This window comes from Carcharhinus amblyrhynchos, chromosome 15 (assembly GCF_965287045.1).
Source record: "Carcharhinus amblyrhynchos chromosome 15, sCarAmb.v2.hapA, whole genome shotgun sequence".
NCBI lineage: Eukaryota > Metazoa > Chordata > Chondrichthyes > Carcharhiniformes > Carcharhinidae > Carcharhinus > Carcharhinus amblyrhynchos.
This window is the reverse complement of record NC_137338.1, coordinates 77,018,866-77,037,823: the sequence shown is the minus strand read 5'-3', so window position 1 is coordinate 77,037,823 and position 18,958 is coordinate 77,018,866. Positions and strand designations below refer to the sequence as shown.

General features: G+C 52.9%; 1 protein-coding gene across 1 annotated transcript in view; it reads right to left on the bottom strand.

Annotated features, from left to right (window-relative positions):
• The window catches only part of mecp2 (methyl CpG binding protein 2), a 76,008-nt gene extending 73,135 nt beyond the window's left edge, over positions 1–2,873 (bottom strand). The window contains exon 1 of the mRNA XM_080204277.1: positions 2,791–2,873. Within this exon, the coding sequence (XP_080060403.1) occupies positions 2,791–2,822 (32 nt within the window). The 5' untranslated portion in view covers positions 2,823–2,873. The remainder of the gene's footprint in view (positions 1–2,790) is intronic.
• Between the last annotated feature and the right edge of the window lie 16,085 nt (positions 2,874–18,958).

The window sequence follows — 18,958 nt, the reverse complement described above, 5'->3', positions numbered from 1 at the left end:
ATTACGAAAAGCATTTGTTCCAAATAAACACACTCAAGAATTGCAAGGGGAGTCATGAAATGATATGTATAAAATTATCGTTGCATACGTGAGAAAGAGGTGCTGGTTAGCTACATCGGCCGTGCCAAATTCTCCCTCAGTATACCTGAACATGCACCAGAGTGTGGCGACTAGGGGATTTTCACAGTAACTTCATTGCAGTGTGAATGTAAGCCAACTTGTAACACTAATAAATAAACAAATATATCGTATATCTCCACACTCAGGAATTGCAAGGAAAAATTGCTAAAGATGTGCATAAAATTACCATTGCACGTGCAAAACATATATGCATACAAACTCAGGAACTGCAAGGGAAACGAGGAAATGATGCTTAAAATTATTATTGCGTATGTGCCAATTATATTATATAAACCCACTCAAGAATTGCTAGGAAAAATTGTGAAAAGGTATGTTTAAACTTATCATTGCGTCTGTGCAAATAACTTTACATACAATATACACACTCAGGAATTGCAAAGGAAAACTGGAGAATGATACGTAAAAAACAATTATTGTTATATATGTGCCAAAATATATCATGGACGCACTCAGGAATTGCAAAGGAAAACTGAGAGGTTATTTGTATAAAATTATTAATGCATATGTGCAGAATATCATATATATACATACACTAAGGAACTGCAAAGAAAGATTGTGAAATGATACGTTTAAATTATTACTGCAACATTCAAAATATCTCATATACATACTAAGAAATTGCAAAGGAACATTGCGAAGGGAAGCGTATAAAACGATTGTGTATGTGTAAAATGTGTTTTATATATATACGTATACGCACTGATGAGTGAACGAGAGGGGATCCGATTGAGAGCTAGCAGGAGATTTGATAGACAGCTGTAGGGGACCGGCCGGCCGGCGCTCCGGAGAGGGGGATCGGCCGGCCGGCGCTCCGGAGAGGGGGAATCGGCCGGCCGGCCGGCGCTCCGGAGAGGGGGAATCGGCCGGCCGACCGGCGCTCCGGAGAGGGGGAATCGGCCGGCCGGCCGGCGCTCCGGAGAGGGGGATCGGCCGGCCGGCCAGCGCTCCGGAGAGGGGGATCGGCCGGCCGGCCGGCGCTCCGGAGAGGGGGATCGGCCGGCCGGCGCTCCGGAGAGGGGGATCGGCCGGCCGGCCGGCGCTCCGGAGAGGGGGATCGGCCGGCCGGCGCTCCGGAGAGGGGGATCGGCCGGCCGGCGCTCCGGAGAGGGGGATCGGCCGGCCGGCGCTCCGGAGAGGGGGATCGGCCGGCCGGCGCTCCGGAGAGGGGGATCGGCCGGCCGGCGCTCCGGAGAGGGGGATCGGCCGGCCGGCGCTCCGGAGAGGGGGATCGGCCGGCCGGCGCTCCGGAGAGGGGGATCGGCCGGCCGGCGCTCCGGAGAGGGGGATCGGCCGGCCGGCGCTCCGGAGAGGGGGATCGGCCGGCCGGCGCTCCGGAGAGGGGGATCGGCCGGCCGGCGCTCCGGAGAGGGGGATCGGCCGGCCGGCCGGCGGTCCGGAGAGGGGGGTCGGCCGGCCGGCGCTCCGGAGAGGGGGGTCGGCCGGCCGGCGCTCCGGAGAGGGGGGTCGGCCGGCCGGCCTGCGCTCCGGAAAGGGGGAATCGGCCGGCCGGAGCTCCGGAGAGGGGGAATCGGCCGGCGCTCCGGAGAGGGGGATCGGCCGGCCGGCGCTCCGGAGAGGGGGATCGGCCGGCCGGCGCTCCGGAGAGGGGGATCGGCCGGCCGGCGCTCCGGAGAGGGGGATCGGCCGGCCGGCGCTCCGGAGAGGGGGATCGGCCGGCCGGCGCTCCGGAGAGGGGGATCGGCCGGCCGGCGCTCCGGAGAGGGGGATCGGCCGGCCGGCGCTCCGGAGAGGGGGATCGGCCGGCCGGCGCTCCGGAGAGGGGGATCGGCCGGCCGGCGCTCCGGAGAGGGGGATCGGCCGGCCGGCGCTCCGGAGAGGGGGATCGGCCGGCCGGCGCTCCGGAGAGGGGGATCGGCCGGCGCTCCGGAGAGGGGGATCGGCAGGCGCTTGGCACTGGCCGGTGTTTGGGACAGGACGACTGGCCGGCGCTCCGGGGGGGGGGATTGGCCAGCACTCGGGAGGAAGACTGACCAACAGTTGAGGGAGGGAGGTGGTGGTTTGAGTTTGGAAGGTAAGTGCCAGCTATGAGAGGAGATTGATTGATAGTTCAGGGAGGGAAATGGATTGAGTTAGGGGATTGACTGAGGGTTGAGGCATGGGGTGGGGGGGCTGTTTGATTGACAGCTGGAGAGGTGATTGACAGCAGTGGGCGGGGTCAGGTTGACAGTTGGAAGGTCGGCGCGGGCTGGGGGAGTGGGCTGCGCGCGCACCAGGCGGGCCAGGGAGGGGGTTGCCATGGCATTGCCGGGGCTGGTTACCACGGCACCGCTGCACCCCCCCACCACCAGGTGGGGGGCAGTCCCTGTCCAGCGGCCAGGGCGGCCCCTCGCGCGCTCGTTAACGGTCGCTCTTGGCGGGGGGCGGTGCGGAGGGGGCGCCGCCCTTTTGTAGCGAGGCCTCAGGGCCCCGCGCCTCATTCATCCCGCCCGCCAGGCCGGCCCGCTGCCCCCCCTTCAGCCTCACACACACAGTAAATCACAGCCTGTCCATAGGGCCGGGGGAAGGCAGGGTGTTCTTTATTGGTGTTGTCCCGATGGTTATTTATATCCCACCCTCCCACACACCCCGACCGTCCCGGCCCCCTTACCCGCACCCTCCCTCTTCTCCCCTCCCCCCCGCGGTACTCACAGCCTCTCTCCTCCGCTCGGCGTGGCGGCCATTTTCAAATTATTTCCAGCGCGTCACAGAGCGAGCCGGCAGAGCGGGCCCGGTGGGGGAGGGGGGAAAGAGAGGAGCTATCGCGAGAACTGGGCAGGGGGCGGGGCTGGGGACACAGGCGGGAATGGAGACAGAGAGGCGGGGCTGGGGTTTAGAGGAAGGCGGGGCTGGGATTTGAGGGAGGCGGGGCTGGGATTTGAGGGAGGCGGGGCTTGGGATAGAGGAAGGCAGGTCTGCGGAGAGAGGGGACGGGGCTGGGGTTAAATCATCGTTTGAGGCGGGTCATAGAGGGAGGCGGGACTGGGGATAAAGGGGTGGGGCTGATCACGGAAGGGGTGGCACTGGGGATCGAGGGTGGCGGAGCTGGGGACAGAGGGCAGGGCTGGAGATAGAGGGAGGCGGGGCTGGAGATAGAGGGAGGCGGGGCTGGAGATAGAGGGAGGCGGGGCTGGAGATAGAGGGAGGCGGGGCTGGGGATAGAGGGAGGCGGGGCTGGGGATAGAGGGAGGCGGGGCTGGGGGTAGAGGGAGCAGGGCTGATCATAGATGGGCTGTGGCTGGGGATAGAGCAGGTGGGGTTAGTCGTAGAGGGTGTGGGGCTGGGGATAGAGGGGACAGCAGGGAGGAAGAGCTAGGGACAGAGGGAGATGGGGCTGAAGACAGTGGGTGGAGGGCTATGGATAGGGGAGGCAGGGTGGAGACAGAGGAAAGTGGGGCTGGAGGCAGAGCTGGAGAAAGGGAGACAGGACTGGAGACAGAGGCAGTGCTGGAGACACAGGGCGATGGGGCTGGAGACACTGGGGAGGCGGAGCTGGGGACACAAGGAGGTGGGGCTAGAGACACGAAGTCAGTGCTGGAGACATGGAATTGGGACTGGAGCCACAAGGAAGTGGGGCTGGAGACACAGGGAGGCTATTGGAGAGAGCGGGAGGTGGGGCTGGAGACACAGGGAGGTGAGGCTACGGACATGGAGGTGGGCCAGGAGAGAGAGGGAGCCGGCTCTGGTCACACATGAAGTCAGGGCTGGAGACACTAGGAGGCGAGGCTGGAGACATAGGGAGGTGGGGCTGGAGACAGGGAGCCCGGCCTGGACACACATGAAGTCGGGACTGGGGACACAGGGAGGTGGGACTGGAGACATGGGGGCAGGGCTGAGATATAGGGAGGCGGGGTGTGGAAATTTGGGAGACAGATGAAAGTGGGGCTGCAATGAGCGGGAGACAGGGCTCTGGAGAAACAGTGTGCTGTGAGAATGGAGATTGGGATTTGAGAGAAAGGGAGGCGGCGTATAGTCAGGGAGGTAGGGCTGGAGGGAGAGGGAGGCACTCCTTGGGAAGGGAGGGTGGAGCTGGAGTGAAAGGGTAAATTAACCAAACAAGTTTAAAAATCACAGCAGCTATGAAAAAAAACTTCTTCTCAAAGTCTTCACAGATAAGCACCAAGGCCATTAGTCTGAGAAAATCTATTAAGTCAGACATTGGAAAAAGGGAGTGATCGACGGACACAAGATAGACAATGATAACCCGTAACAATGATGGATTAAGTCTTCATGCCGATTGGATATCATAATTAAACAAGGCGATTAGATTTAATATCTGAACAATATAACCTTAATAACTCTAAGAGGGTAGATTTACCTCCTTGTATTTGCTAATTAGTTGAAATTGAAATGGTAATTACTTGTCTGTCTCTGAACTCTGTAGTCTGGTTAGTTACAGACTGTGAGCTTTGACTTTCCAGGATCCGAGCTATAAAGCTTGGGCGGGGCTGTGGAGATTGGGACGGGGTTGTGGGAAATGGGGTGGGGCTTGGGGAATAGGGAAGGGACTTTGGAATGGGGCGTGAAGTGAGGAATGGGGCTTGGGGAATGGATCTTGGGCAATGGAGCTCTGGGGAATGGGGCAGGGCGGAGCTCTGGGGAATGGGGCAGGGCGGAGCTCTGGGGAATGGGGCAGGGCGGAGCTCTGGGGAATGGGGCAGGGTGGAGCTCTGGGGAATGGGGCAGGGCGGAGCTCTGGGGAATGGGGCAGGGCGGAGCTCTGGGGAATGGGGCAGGGCGGAGCTCTGGGGAATGGGGCAGGGCGGAGCTCTGGGGAATGGGGCAGGGCGGGGCTTGGGGAATGGGGCGGGGCTGTGGGGAATGGAGTGGGGCTTGGGGAATGGAGCAGGACTGGGGAATGGGGTGTGGCTTGGAAAATGGGGCAGGGCTCGCAGAATGAGGCAAGGCTATGGAGAATGTGGCAGGGCTGAGGAGAATGGGGTGGGGCTTGGGGCATGCGGTGGGGCTTGGGGAATGGGGTAGGGCTTGGGGAATGGGGTGGGGCTGAGGAGAATGGGGTGGGGCTTGGGGCATGGGGTGGGGCTTGGGGAATGGGGTAGGGCTTGGGGAATGGGGTGGGGCTGAGGAGAATGGGGTGGGGAATGGGGTGGGGCTGAGGAGAATGGGGTGGGGCTTGGGGCATGGGGTAGGGCTTGGGGAATGGGTGGGGCTGAGGAGAATGGGGTGGGGCTTGGGGAATGGGGTGGGGCTTGGGGAATGGGGTGGGGAATGGGGCATGGGATGGGGCTTGGGGAATGGGGTGGGGCTTGGGGAATGGGTGGGGCTGAGGAGAATGGGGTGGGGCTTGGGGAATGGGGTGGGGCTTGGGGAATGGGTGGGGCTGAGGAGAATGGGGTGGGGCTTGGGGAATGGGGCAGGCTTGGAGAATGGGATGGGGTTGTTTGGAAGGAGGGCAGGGCAATGGGCAACAGGGTGTAGGGCAGTGGGGAAGAAGGGCAGGGTAGTGGGCAATGGGGCACGACTGAGGATGTGGGGACAAAATGATAAAATGTGGGGATATTAGGATAGAAGGGAACTAGTTGATGTGTTGATTTTGGACTTCTAGAAGGCATTTGATAAATTAGACCCAAAATGATAGGACTTTGGAAAAGAGCCCATACTGTTGGATGTGGTTTATTGGCATGGGTAAAGAATTGGCTAATGAGTGGGAAAGAGCGAGTGGGGATAAAGAGTTCTTTTTCAGTAGGGTGACCTGTTTGTAGTGGAGTTCCAGAGGGATCGGTGTGGGGAGTGCAACTCTTTACAATATATATTAATGATTCAGAGGAAGGAAGCGAATGCTCTGTAGCCAGAATTGCAGATGATGCAAGAATAGGGGGAAAGACAAGTTGTGACAGGGATCCCATTTACAGAGTTTTGATAGGTTACACAAGTGGACAGAAAGCTAGCAAACAAAATATAACGTGGGAAAACGTGAAGCTATTTGTTTTGGACGGGAGAACAAGAGAACAGAGTTCTTTAAATGGAGAAAAACTGCAGAAAGTGGGGATACTGGTACACAAAATGCAGAAAGCTAGCACACAGGTGCAGGAGGTAATCGGAAGGCTAATGGAGGGTTATTACAAGGGGCTGGAGTAAAAGAGTTGGAAAGCCTTGCTGCAAATATACAAGTTACTGGTGAAACCATATTTGGAGTACTGTGAGCAGCTTTGGTTCCCTTAAGGGAAATATTATTTCATTGGGGGCAGTTCCTGATACAGAGGGATTGTCTAATGAGGAAAGCTTAAACTATTTGGGACTCTACGCTTTGGAATTCAGAAGAATGAGAGGTGACCACATAGTACTGACCTTGCCACAGTGCGGTGCTCCCTCAGCACTGATCCTCCCACAGTGCGGCGCTCCCTCAGCACTGACTCTCCCACAGTGCGGCGCTCCCTCAGCACTGACTCTCCCACAGTGCGGCGCTCCCTCAGCACTGACCCTCCCACAGTGTGGCGCTCCCTCAGCACTGACCCTCCCACAGTGCGGCGCTCCCTCAGCACTGACCTTCCCACAGTGCGGCACTCCCTCAGCACTGACCCTCCCACAGTGCGGCGCTCCCTCAGCACTGACCCTCCCACAGTGCGGCGTTCCCTCAGCACTGACCCTCCCACAGTGCGGCGCTCCCTCAGCACTGACCTTCCCACAGTGCGGCGCTCCCTCAGCACTGACTCTCCCACAGTGCAACGCTCCCTCAGCACTGACCCTCCCACAGTGCGGTACTCCCTCAGCACTGACCCTCCCACAGTGCAACGCTCCCTCAGCACTGACCCTCCCGCAGTGCAATGCTCCCTCAGCGCTGACCCTCCCACAGTGCGGTACTCCCTCAGCACTGACCCTCCCACAGTGCAACGCTCCCTCAGCACTGACCCTCCCACATTGCGGTGCTCCCTCAGCACTGACCCTCCTACATTGCGGCGCTCCCTCAGCACTGACCCTCCCACAGTGCGGCGCTCCCTCAGCACTGACCCTCCCACAGTGCGGCGCTCCCTCAGCACCGACCCTCCCACAGTGCGGCGCTCCCTCAGCACTGACCCTCCCACAGCACTGACCCACCCACAGTGCGGTGCTCCCTCAGCACTGATCCTCCCACAGTGCGGCGCTCCCTCAGCACTGACCCTCCCACAGTGCGGCGCTCCCTCAGCACTGACCCTCCCACAGTGCGGCGCTCCCTCAGCACTGACCCTCCCACAGTGCGGCGCTCCCTCAGCACTGACCCTTCCACAGTGCGGTGCTCCCTCAGCACTGATCCTCCCACAGTGCGGCGCTCCCTCAGCACTGACCCTCCTACAGTGCGGTGCTCCCTCGGCACTGACCCTCCCGCAGTGCAACGCTCCCTCAGCACTGACCCTCCCACAGTGCGGTACTCCCTCAGCACTGACCCTCCCACAGTGCAACGCTCCCTCAGCACTGACCCTCCCGCAGTGCAATGCTCCCTCAGCGCTGACCCTCCCACAGTGCGGTACTCCCTCAGCACTGACCCTCCCACAGTGCAACGCTCCCTCAGCACTGACCCTCCCACAGTGCGGCGCTCCCTCAGCACTGACTCTCCCACAGTGCGGCGCTCCCTCAGCGCTGACCCTCCCACAGTGCAACGCTCCCTCAGCACTGACCCTCCCACAGTGCAACGCTCCCTCAGCACTGACCCTCCCACATTGCGGCGCTCCCTCGTCACTGACCCTCCCACATTGCGGCGCTCCCTCGGCACTGACCCTCCCACAGTGCGGTGCTCCCTCGGCACTGACCCTCCCACAGTGCGGCGCTCCCTCAGCACTGACCCTCCCACATTGCGGTGCTCCCTCAGCACTGACCCTCCTACATTGCGGCGCTCCCTCAGCACTGACCCTCCCACAGTGCGGCGCTCCCTCAGCACTGACCCACCCACAGTGCGGCGCTCCCTCGGCACTGACCCTCCCACAGTGCGGCGCTCCCTCGGCACTGACCCTCCCACATTGCGGCGCTCCCTCGGCACTGACCCTCCCACATTGCGGCGCTCTCTCGGCACTGACCGTCCCACATTGCGGCCCTCCCTCGGCACTGACCCTCCTGCAGTGCGGCGCTCCCTCAGCACTGACCCTCCCGCATTGCGGCGCTCCCTCAGCACTGACCCTCCCACATTGCGGCCCTCCCTCGGCACTGACCCTCCTACAGCGCGGCGCTCCCTCAGCACTGACCCTCCCACAGCGCGGCGCTCCCTCAGCACTGACCCTCCTCTTGTATTGCCTAAGAATCTACCATGCCTCTCCCCCACCTTCCCTTGGTGGCAATATCCCTAAATATTCCCAAGTTGGTGTCAACTGATGTAGCAATAGACGTCCACAATTGCCTCTGGGACTTGCAGACTGGACAGGTGCATAGTGGTGTGGGGTTGGGATGGAGTGAGTGCGCTACAACATCAGTGACAAAATTAGCATTCATCTCCACCTTCAAGACAGTAAATTGTCCCAATGTACTTCCCAGCAGTGAATCAATGGATGAGACTTTAGCGATAGCTTGAGCAGGGAGGTAGACTTAATGGAATACCCTAAAACAGGAGTGTGTTATGGACAGGAGAGAGAGAACTCAATCGTGGGCCATGGGCATCGCTGGCTGGCCAGCAATTATTGGCCATCCCTAGTTGCCCTTGTCAAGGATAGGGGACAAGTGCTGGAAATGGAATTAGTGCGCCTTTAGCGGTAGTTATGGCTGGTGCAGACTCGACTGGGACTTTTCTGCGTGGTACAACTCTGTGACCGGGACTTAGGGGACACCTCTTCAATGATATGCAACATTGGAAATGCTGGAAAGCGTGAGGGGAGTTGAGGAGGACCCAGACAGAGTGGTGAGATGGGCAGACACACAGCAGGCACAGTTTAATACAGAGTGAAGTGCATTCTGGGAGGAAGGACACCGAGATGCAGCAAGAGACTGTTACTTTTATTCATTTGTGGGACATTGATTCCGCTGGCTGGCCAGCATTTATTGCCCATCCCTAGTTTGAGAAGGTGGTGGTGAGCTGCCTTCTTGAATCGCTGCAGTCCACGTACCATTGCCATTAGGGAGGGAATTCCAGGATTTTGACCCAGCGACCGCGAAGGAGCGGCCGATATATTTCCAAGTCAGGACAGTGAGTGGCTTGGAGGGGCTGGTGGTGTTCCCATGTCTCTGCTGCGCTTGTCCTTCTAGATGGGCAACGCTGTCTAAGGACCTTTGGTGAATCGCTGCAGTGCATCTTGTAGACGGTACACGCTGCTGCTACTGAGCATCAGTGGTGCAGGCAGGGAATGTTTGTGAATGTAGTGCCAATCGAGTGGGGGCTGCTTTGTCCCAGATAGATCGAGTTTCTCGTGTGTTGTTGGAGCCGCACTCATCCAGGCGAGAGGGAGTGTATTCCATCACACTCGTGCCTTCTTGACGGTATTTGAAGAAAGATATTGTGGTGTTGGAGGCAGTTCAGAGGAGGTTCAGCAGATTTGACTCCACAGATGAGGGGTTTGTCTTTCGAAGAACACTTTAGGCCGATACTTGGAATTTAGAAGAATGAGGGGGAAATCGAATCGAAGAATAGAAGATGATAAAAGGTGTGGATAAAGTAGACGTGGAGTGGGTTCTTCCTCTTGGGGGGCATTCTAGGATGAGAGGTCATAGTCTTAGAAGGGGTAGCAAATTTAAAACAGAGTTGAGGAGAAACTACTTCTCCCAAAGGGTCGTGAATCTGTGGAATTCGCCAGCCCAAAGTGCAGTGAATGCTGGGACAGTGAGTAAATTTAAGGAGGAGTTAGACAGATTTTTAATTGGTTGAAGGGTTATGGGGATAAGGCACTAAAATGGGGATGAGGAGCATATCAGCCATGATCGAATGGCAGAGTGGACTCAATGGGCTGAATGGCCTAATTCTGCTCCTATAATCTTATGAACTTATGCTATAATGGACAGGCTTGGGGTGGGGGGAGAGGAGAGTCAAGAGGTGAGTTACTTACTGCAGAATTCCCAGTCTCTGACCTGCTCTGGTAGCCGCTGTGTTTATGTGGTTAGGTCCAGTTCAGTTTTTGGTCAATGGTAACCACAAGGGTGTTGGCAGGCTGTGTCGTAATTCCCCCAGTCCCTCAGTTGGCATGGTTCAATTGAATAATCAGTCGCAGTGAACTCGCTAGTTTCAGTCTCTCCAGTGTTATTAGGCCCCACCTCTTGAAATTTAATGATATTCACACTGGTGGCCTCTGCATTGCATGGAGTGTGGGAGATTCTAGTGTGAACTCCTACTGACAAAAACAACATGAATTATTCCAATTTATCAACAAATTCAGCACAGAATTTTTTGGGGAGAATTCCAGCCATTAACATTTCAATAAAACTGCTTCATTACCTTTTCAATAAAACTACTTCATTACCTGTTCAATAAAACTGCTTCATTACCTTTTCAATAAAACTACTTCATTACCTGTTCAATAAAACTGCTTCATTACCTTTTCAATAAAACTACTTCATTACCTGTTCAATAAAACTGCTTCATTACCTGGTCAATAAAACTGCTTCATTACCTTTTCACTAAAACTGCTTCATTACCTGTTCAATAAAACTGCTTCATTACCTTTTCACTAAAACTACTTCATTACCTGTTCAATAAAACTGCTTAATTACCTGGTCAATAAAACTACTTCATTACCTGTTCAATAAAACTGCTTCATTACCTGGTCAATAAAACTACTTCATTACCTGTTCAATAAAACTACTTCATTACCTGGTCAATAAAACTACTTCATTACCTGTTCAATAAAACTGCTTCATTACCTGTTCAATGAAACTACTTCATTACCTGTTCAATAAAACTGCTTCATTACCTGTTCAATGAAACTACTTCATTACCTGTTCAATAAAACTGCTTCATTACCTGTTCAATAAAACTGCTTCATTACCTGTTCAATGAAACTACTTCATTACCTGTTCAATAAAACTGCTTCATTACCTGTTCAATAAAACTACTTCATTACCTGGTCAATAAAACTGCTTCATTACCTGTTCAATAAAACTGCTTCATTACCTGGTCAATAAAACTGCTTCATTACCTGTTCAATAAAACTACTTCATTACCTGGTCAATAAAACTGCTTCATTACCTGTTCAATAAAACTACTTCATTACCTGGTCAATAAAACTGCTTCATTATCATCTTATTACCTGTTCAATAAAACTGCTTCATTACCTTTTCACTAAAACTACTTCATTACCTGGTCAATAAAACTACTTCATTACCTGGTCAATAAAACTACTTCATTACCTGTTCAATAAAACTATTTCATTACCTGTTCAATAAAACTACTTCATTACCTGGTCAATAAAACTGCTTCATTATCATCTTATTACCTGTTCAATAAAACTGCTTCATTACCTGTTCAATAAAACTACTTCATTACCTGTTCAATAAAACTACTTCATTACCTGTTCAATAAAACTGCTTCATTACCTGTTCAATAAAACTACTTCATTACCTGGTCAATAAAACTACTTCATTACCTGTTCAATAAAACTGCTTCATTACCTGTTCAATAAAACTGCTTCATTACCTGTTCAATAAAACTATTTCATTACCTGTTCAATAAAACTACTTCATTACCTGTTCAATAAAACTGCTTCATTACCTGTTCAATAAAACTACTTCATTACCTGTTCAATAAAACTGCTTCATCACCTGTTCAATAAAACTGCTTCATTACCTGGTCAATAAAACTGCTTCATTACCTGTTCAATAAAACTACTTCATTACCTGGTCAATAAAACTGCTTCATTACCTGGTCAATAAAACTGCTTCATTACCTGGTCAATAAAACTACTTCATTACCTGTTCAATAAAACTACTTCATTAACTGTTCAATAAAACTGCTTCATTACCTGTTCAATAAAACTGCTTCACTTCCATTGTTTGCTGGAGCAGACGAGTGAAGGAGCAGAGAGACAGATAAGAAATTACCTGTTTAAAACCTGTTTAAATAAGTTTAAAGCACTTTTGTAGTAAGAACTTACCTGTAGAACTGTTTAAATCATTTAAAAGCATTTTTGCGGGCTTTTTGTATTTACCGCTTTAAGAATTCTAAGGGAGTGGATAGCAGGGAGTTGTGGGGGAGCAGCCTTTGAAACAGCGCCAGGTTTAAAAGGGGGCCTGGTGTAGACAGCGGGCAGCGGAGTGAGAGGGAAGCAGAGTGAGATATTAGGGCTTAGGATCAAAAGGGCTGGGGGGAGAAAGGGCTAGGTGAGTTCGTGTGGAAATTTTCAATACTACTACAGTGAATAATGGAGGGTCATGTGATGTGTTGTTTCTGTATGATGTGGGAACTGGTGGACTCCAGGATCCATCCCAGTGACCATGTCTGCAGTAAGTGCAGGTTGCTGGAGGAGCTCCAGCTCAAGGTGGATGAGCTGGCCTCTGAGCTACAGACACTGAGGCTCATCAGGGGGAGAGAGGGTGCCATTGTCAATGGGGTGCAAGTGACATCCACCCCCCCTAGACTGGCTAAATCTAAGGGTCAGGAACAAGAGGGGGCTGCTGAGCGGAGGAAGGGGGGGTGGGGAGCGGAGGAAGGGGGGGTGGGGAGCGGAGGAAGGGGGGGTGGGGAGCGGAGGAAGGGGGGGTGGGGAGCGGAGGAAGGGGGGGTGGGGAGCGGAGGAAGGGGGGTGGGGAGCGGAGGAAGGAGGGTGGGGAGCGGATGCCTCAGCCTCTCAATCTGCATAACAGGTTTGAGGTTCTTGCTTCCAGTCTGGACGAGAACGAGGGAGGTGAGGTTGGTGAGCAAACTGCACACGGTACAGTGATGCAGCAGGACATAGGCAAAGAGAAGGTGAAAAGGAACGTAGTAGTAATTGGGGATAGTGGGGTGAAGGGTATTGACACTGTCCTTTGTCACAATGGCAAAGTGCACAGAAGGGTGTGTTGTCTGCCTGGTGCTCGGGTCCGGGATGTCGCATCTGGGCTGCAGAGGAACCTGGAGTGGGAGGGTGAGAATCCAGTCATTGTGGTACATGTGGGTGCCAACGACATAGGCAAAATGCAAACTGAGGATCTGGGGAGGGAGTATGAAAAGCTGGGGATGGAATTAAAAAGTAGAACCGACAAGGTGGTTATCTCTGGGCTACTGCCTGAACCGAGTGCAGATGGGCGTAGGGTTGATAAGATTAAGGAAGTGAATGGGTGGCTCAGGGATTGGTGTGGGAGGAATGGGTTTGAATTTATGGGGCATTGGCATCAGTATTGGGGTAGGTGGGACCTGTTCAGGTGGGATGGGGTTGGTCTGAACCGTGCTGGGACCAGAGTCCTGGCGAATCGTGTAAATAGGACTGTAGACAGGGCTTTAAACTAATTGGGGGGGGGAGGGTGCGAGGGTAGGTGACATTACGGGGTCTAAGGTTAAGGAGAGGGTACAGGTAAGGGAAGAGGCCGAGGATGTCCCAATAATAAAGGGAGTAGGGGGCGGGAGTATGGTTGGTGGCGTTCTGGCAAATAGGGTCCAGGTGAAGGCTGGGATGAAGGCATTTTATCTGAATGCACGAAGCATTTGGAATAAAGTGGATGAGCTGGTGGCGCAGATCAGCACAAATGGATACGAACTGGTGGCCATTACAGAGACGTGGCTGCAAGGTGACAGGGACTGGGAGCTGAATGTCCAGGGGTATCAAATGTTTAGGAAGGATAGGCGGGAGGAAAAAGGGGGGGGGGGGCGTAGCTCTGCTGATTAAGGATAGCATCAGGGTGGTAGCAAGGGATGATATAGGAACCAAAGAGCAGAACGTGGAATCGTTGTGGGTGGAGATTAGGAACAGCAAAGGGAGGAAGACGCTGGTGGGTGTCGTCCATAGGCCCCCAAATAATGATCTGGAGGTGGGGCGGGCTGTTAACGCACAAATAAGTGCGGCGTGCAGGAATGGAACGGCGATAATTACGGGGGATTTCAATCTACATATTGATTGGTCGACCCATGTTGGACGCGGTGGGCTCGAGGAGGAGTTCTTGGAATGCTGCCGGGATAGTTTCCTTGAACAGTATGTGTTGGAGCCGACGAGGGAGCGAGCTATCTTGGATCTGGTGTTATGTAATGAGGCGGGTAGAATTAGGGACCTTGTGGTGAAGGAACCTCTTGGGGAGAGTGATCATTGTATGGTGGAGTTTCTGGTGCAGATGGAGGAGGAGAAAGTGGGCTCCCGGACACGTGTCCTTTGTTTGAACAGAGGGGAGTACGGTAGGATGAGAGAGGAATTGGCGAATGTTGACTGGGGGAGCGCGTTGGAAGGTAGGTCTGCTGAGGAGCAGTGGAGGATCTTTAAGGAGATCTTTCTTGGTGCTCAGTGGAAATTTATTCCGATGGTTAAAAAGGACCGTAGGAGGAGAGGTAATAAGCCGTGGATAACAAAGGAGGTGAAGGAAAGTGTTAAATTAAAAGCGGAGGCATTTAGAGTAGCTAAGAGAAGAGGATTGGGAGAAGTTTAAATGTCAACAAAGATTGACAAAGAAGTTGATAAAGAAGGGTAGGAGAAACTATGAAGCTGGGCTAGCGCTTAATATAAAAAAGGATAGCAAGAGTTTTTATAAACATATAAAAAGGAAGAGGCTGACTAGGGTGAATGTTGGTCCTTTAGAGGATGAGAAGGGGGACTTAGTGGTAGGGGATGGGGAAATGGCTGAGGTCTTGAATAACTTTTTTGTTTCGGTCTTCACGGAGGAGGATGTGAATAATTTGCCGGGTGTTAGCGATGGAAAGGTGGTAGGACTGGAGGGTCTTAATGGCATTATTGTCACTAGAGAGGCGGTGCTCGACAGACTGGAGGGACTGATTGTGGACAAGTCCCCAGGACCGGATGGAATGCATCTGAGGGTTCTGAAAGAAATGGCGGAGGTGATAGCGGATGCCTTGGTGGTTATTTTCCAGACGTCGCTGGATTCCGGGGAAGTGCCGGAAGATTGGAAAGCGGCTAATGTTACGCCGTTGTTTAAGAAGGGTGCCAGGCAAAAGGCGGGGAATTATAGGCCGGTTAGTTTAACGTCTGTGGTAGGTAAAATGTTAGAATCCGTCATCAAGGAGGAAATAGCGAGGCATCTTGAGGGGAATTGTTTGATAGAGCAGACGCAGCACGGTTTTGTTAAGGGGAAGTCGTGTCTGACGAATTTATTGGAGTTCTATGAGGATGTGTCTAGGGCGGTGGATAGAGGAGAGCCGGTGGATGTGGTCTTTCTTGATTTTCAGAAGGCGTTCGACAAGGTACCTCAAGAGGTTATTGCAGAAGGTAAGGGGGCATGGAGTTGGGGGTAGGGTGTTAGCGTGGATAGAGGATTGGTTGTCAAATAGGAGGCAGAGAGTGGGGGTTAATGGGTGCTATTCGGATTGGCGGTTGGTGACTAGTGGAGTGCCCCAGGGGTCGGTGCTGGGGCCTCAGCTATTTACCATTTATATAGATGATCTGGAGGAGGGAACCGAGTGTATGGTGTCGAAATTTGCTGATGACACCAAGATTGGGGGAACGGCAAATTGCGTGGAGGGTGTGGAGAGTCTGCAGAAGGATCTAGATAGGCTGGGCGAATGGGCCAGGAAATGGCAAATGGAATTTAATGTTGGCAAGTGTGAGGTGGTCCACTTTGGTAGGAATAATGGTAGGAAGGATTATTACTTACGTGGCGAAAAACTGCAGCAGACGACGGTGCAGAGGGACCTCGGGGTCCTTGTGCATGAGTTGCAAAAACCCAGCCTGCAGGTGCAGCAGGTGGTCAGGAAGGCGAATGGGATGCTGGCCTTCATCGCGAGGGGGATTGAATATAAAAGTAGGGAGGTCTTGCTGCGGCTGTATAGGGCACTGGTGAGGCCGCAGCTGGAGTACTGTGTGCAGTTTTGGTCGCCGCACTTACGCAAGGATATTTTGGCCTTGGAGGGAGTGCAGAGGAGGTTTACTAGGCTGATGCCGGAGTTGAGGGGGTTGAGCTATGAGGAGAGGCTGAATAAACTAGGCTTGTACTCGTTAGAGTTTAGAAGAATGAGGGGAGATCTCATTGAGACGTATAAGATGATGAATGGGATGGATAGGATAGAGGTGGAGAGACTCTTCCCGCTCAGAAAGGACAGTAGGATTAGGGGGCACAGCCTCAAGATAAAGGGGGGGGCGGTTTAGAACGGAGTTGAGGAAGAACTTCTTCACTCAAAGGGTGGTAAATCTCTGGAATTCTCTGCCCGTTGAGGTGGTGGAGGCTGCCTCGCTAAATATTTTTAAGACGCGGGTTGATGGGTTTTTGATAAGAGAGGGGATTAAGGGTTATGGGGAGAGGGCAGGAATGTGGAACTGAGCCACGACAAATCAGCCATGATCTTATTGAATGGCGGGGCAGGCTCGAAGGAGCAGGAGTAGGCCATCTAGCCCTATTTCTTATGTTCTTACCTGTTCAATAAAACTGCTTCATTACCTGTTCAATAAAACTGCTTAGTTATCTTTTCCATAAAAATTCTTAATTATCTTTAATATAAAACTGCTTCATTACCTTTTCTTTTCTTGTGAATTGCTGGAACAGCCGCTGCCAGAGCATTTCTGTTACTGCTTTAAGGGACAAAGTGCCTGTTTTTAAAAAGGGAACAGTTCTATCCTTGGAATTTCCAAGGAATGTCCTTGGTCTGTGAAGAGGAATTAGGTTATGCGATTGAAATGTTTCTGATGAGAGAGTTTGAGAATCCGACACGAGGGGCTGAGAGGTGATTTGTTCAGAATTGTTCATGTTGACCTTGCTGGAGCCCTCTCCGATTGGACGAGGGAGAGCAGATTGGTGGTTACTCAGCTCTCAAAGGAATAATAGAGATTTGAAAATGGCCGCTCAAGTCATGTGACTTCATTCTCCACACAGATTTCCCGAGGGATGATTATCCAATGTCTGGATCTGGATTTGATTCCAGGCGGATAATATCCCAGGCATTTGGATCTTGAGAGGCTACCGCTCCGAGTGGATGTCCTTGTGTTGGGAAGCCAAAGCTTGGCAGATCCTCTGACTCTGTAACAGTGGTAAGATTATCAAGATGCAAATGACGTCCATTGTCCCCCGTCCCTCTCTCCCTTCCTCCCCACAATTGGCCCCTTTTGAAATGGATCTGGACAGTCTCAGGTGGGAAGTAGGTATGTTCACAGCTCTGTGGCAGGGCGGCACAGTGGTTGGCACAGTGCTGCCTTTCTGCATCGGGGACCCAAGTTAAATTTCAGCCTTGGATCGCTGTCTGAGTTTGCACATTCTCCCCGTGTCTGTGTGGGTTTCCTCTGTGGGCTCCAGTTCTCTCCCACAGTCCAAAGATATGCAGGTTAGATGGATTGGCCATGCTAAATTGTTTCTTTGTGTGCGGCAATGTACAGGTTAGTGGGATTAGCAGGGTAAATATGTGGGGTTACAGGAATGAGGCCTATCCCTGTAGGGCTCTGTCGGAGAGTTGGTGCAGACTCAATGGGCTGAATGGCCTCTTTCTGCACTGTAGGAATTCCATGCAAGGTAACTGAGTTTTGATCTGTGAGACCCCCTGATTTGTGATTATAATGGTCCATACAATTGGATGATAGATTCCATGACGACGAGAGGAGGATATTTTTTTTCTTCTAGTTCATACTGGAAGAAGGAAGGGCCAACTCTGTGATCAAGAGACTGACAGCAGCCATCTTTCTTGATTCAGCAGGATGTTCATTTTAGTAATAGCAAAATGAATGATAGATGCAATTTTTGTTTTCATTTTGTGTCTTATTGATGTTGACAGAGAGAGAGAGAGAAAATGTTTAGGGAGGGAATTCCAAAACTTAGGCACCCCCCTCCCCCCAGATCAGCTGAAGGCACGGCTGCCAATGGTGGAGCAATGGGAATTGGGGGATATTCAAGAGGCCGGAATTGGAGGAGCACAGAGGATTGCAAGAAGTTACAGGGAGGATTGTAGGGATTTGAGGAAGTTACTGACATAGGGAGTGTTGTAGGGGCAGACAGAGGGAGAGGTGGGGAAGAAAGCGAGAGAGAGACAGAGAGATAGAGAGCGCAAGAGGGGAGAGAGGGACAGAGACAGAGAGAGAGCAAAAGAAAGAGAAAGAGAGAGAAGGAGAGACAGAGAAAGTGATACAGAAAGATAGAGAGAATGAGAGAGAGAGGGACAGAGACAGAGAATGTCTGTGAGAGAAAGACACGGAGAGAGAGAGACAGAGAATGAGAAAGACAGAAAGAAAGAGAGTGGGGGAGAGACAGAGAGAGAGAGAAAGGGAAAGAGGGACTGAGACAGAGAGGAAGAGAAAGAGACAGGTGAAGAGAGGAACAGAGATAGAGACAGAGAAATAGAGTGAGAAGAGACCGTGAGAGCAAGAAAGACAGCAGGAGAGACAGACAGGGTGAGAGGGAGAGACAGACAGAGAGGGAGACCAAGAGAGGAAGAGAGACAGAGAGATAGAAGGGGTGATCTTACCTCTCACCTGCTGGTCAATGGGTGAGGCGAGCTGGTAAGATTGTGAGACAGAGAAATTGGGTTCATGTCCGATTTCTCACCTCTCGTGATCTTAATGGCTGGTGAGCCTGGGAGCCGACTGTTCAGGCTCATTTCTCTCTGTGGTTGACCGGTGGGGATGGCGTCTGGCCCCCATCAACAGGGACCAGATATGACGGCCTCGGCGGTAGAACTGGAGACCATTGAGGCCGAGAGAGGGAGGTCGTGGTCAGAGGGGGATTGCTGCTTGGGCTGTGCTGGCCTGGCCATGTCAGCCTGGCACCCTGGCACTGCCAGCCACTGCCAATGGGGCAGCCTGGCACCGCCGGCTAGGCACAGTGGCTGTGCACACCAGGACCGAGCAGTACCAACGGGGCAGGG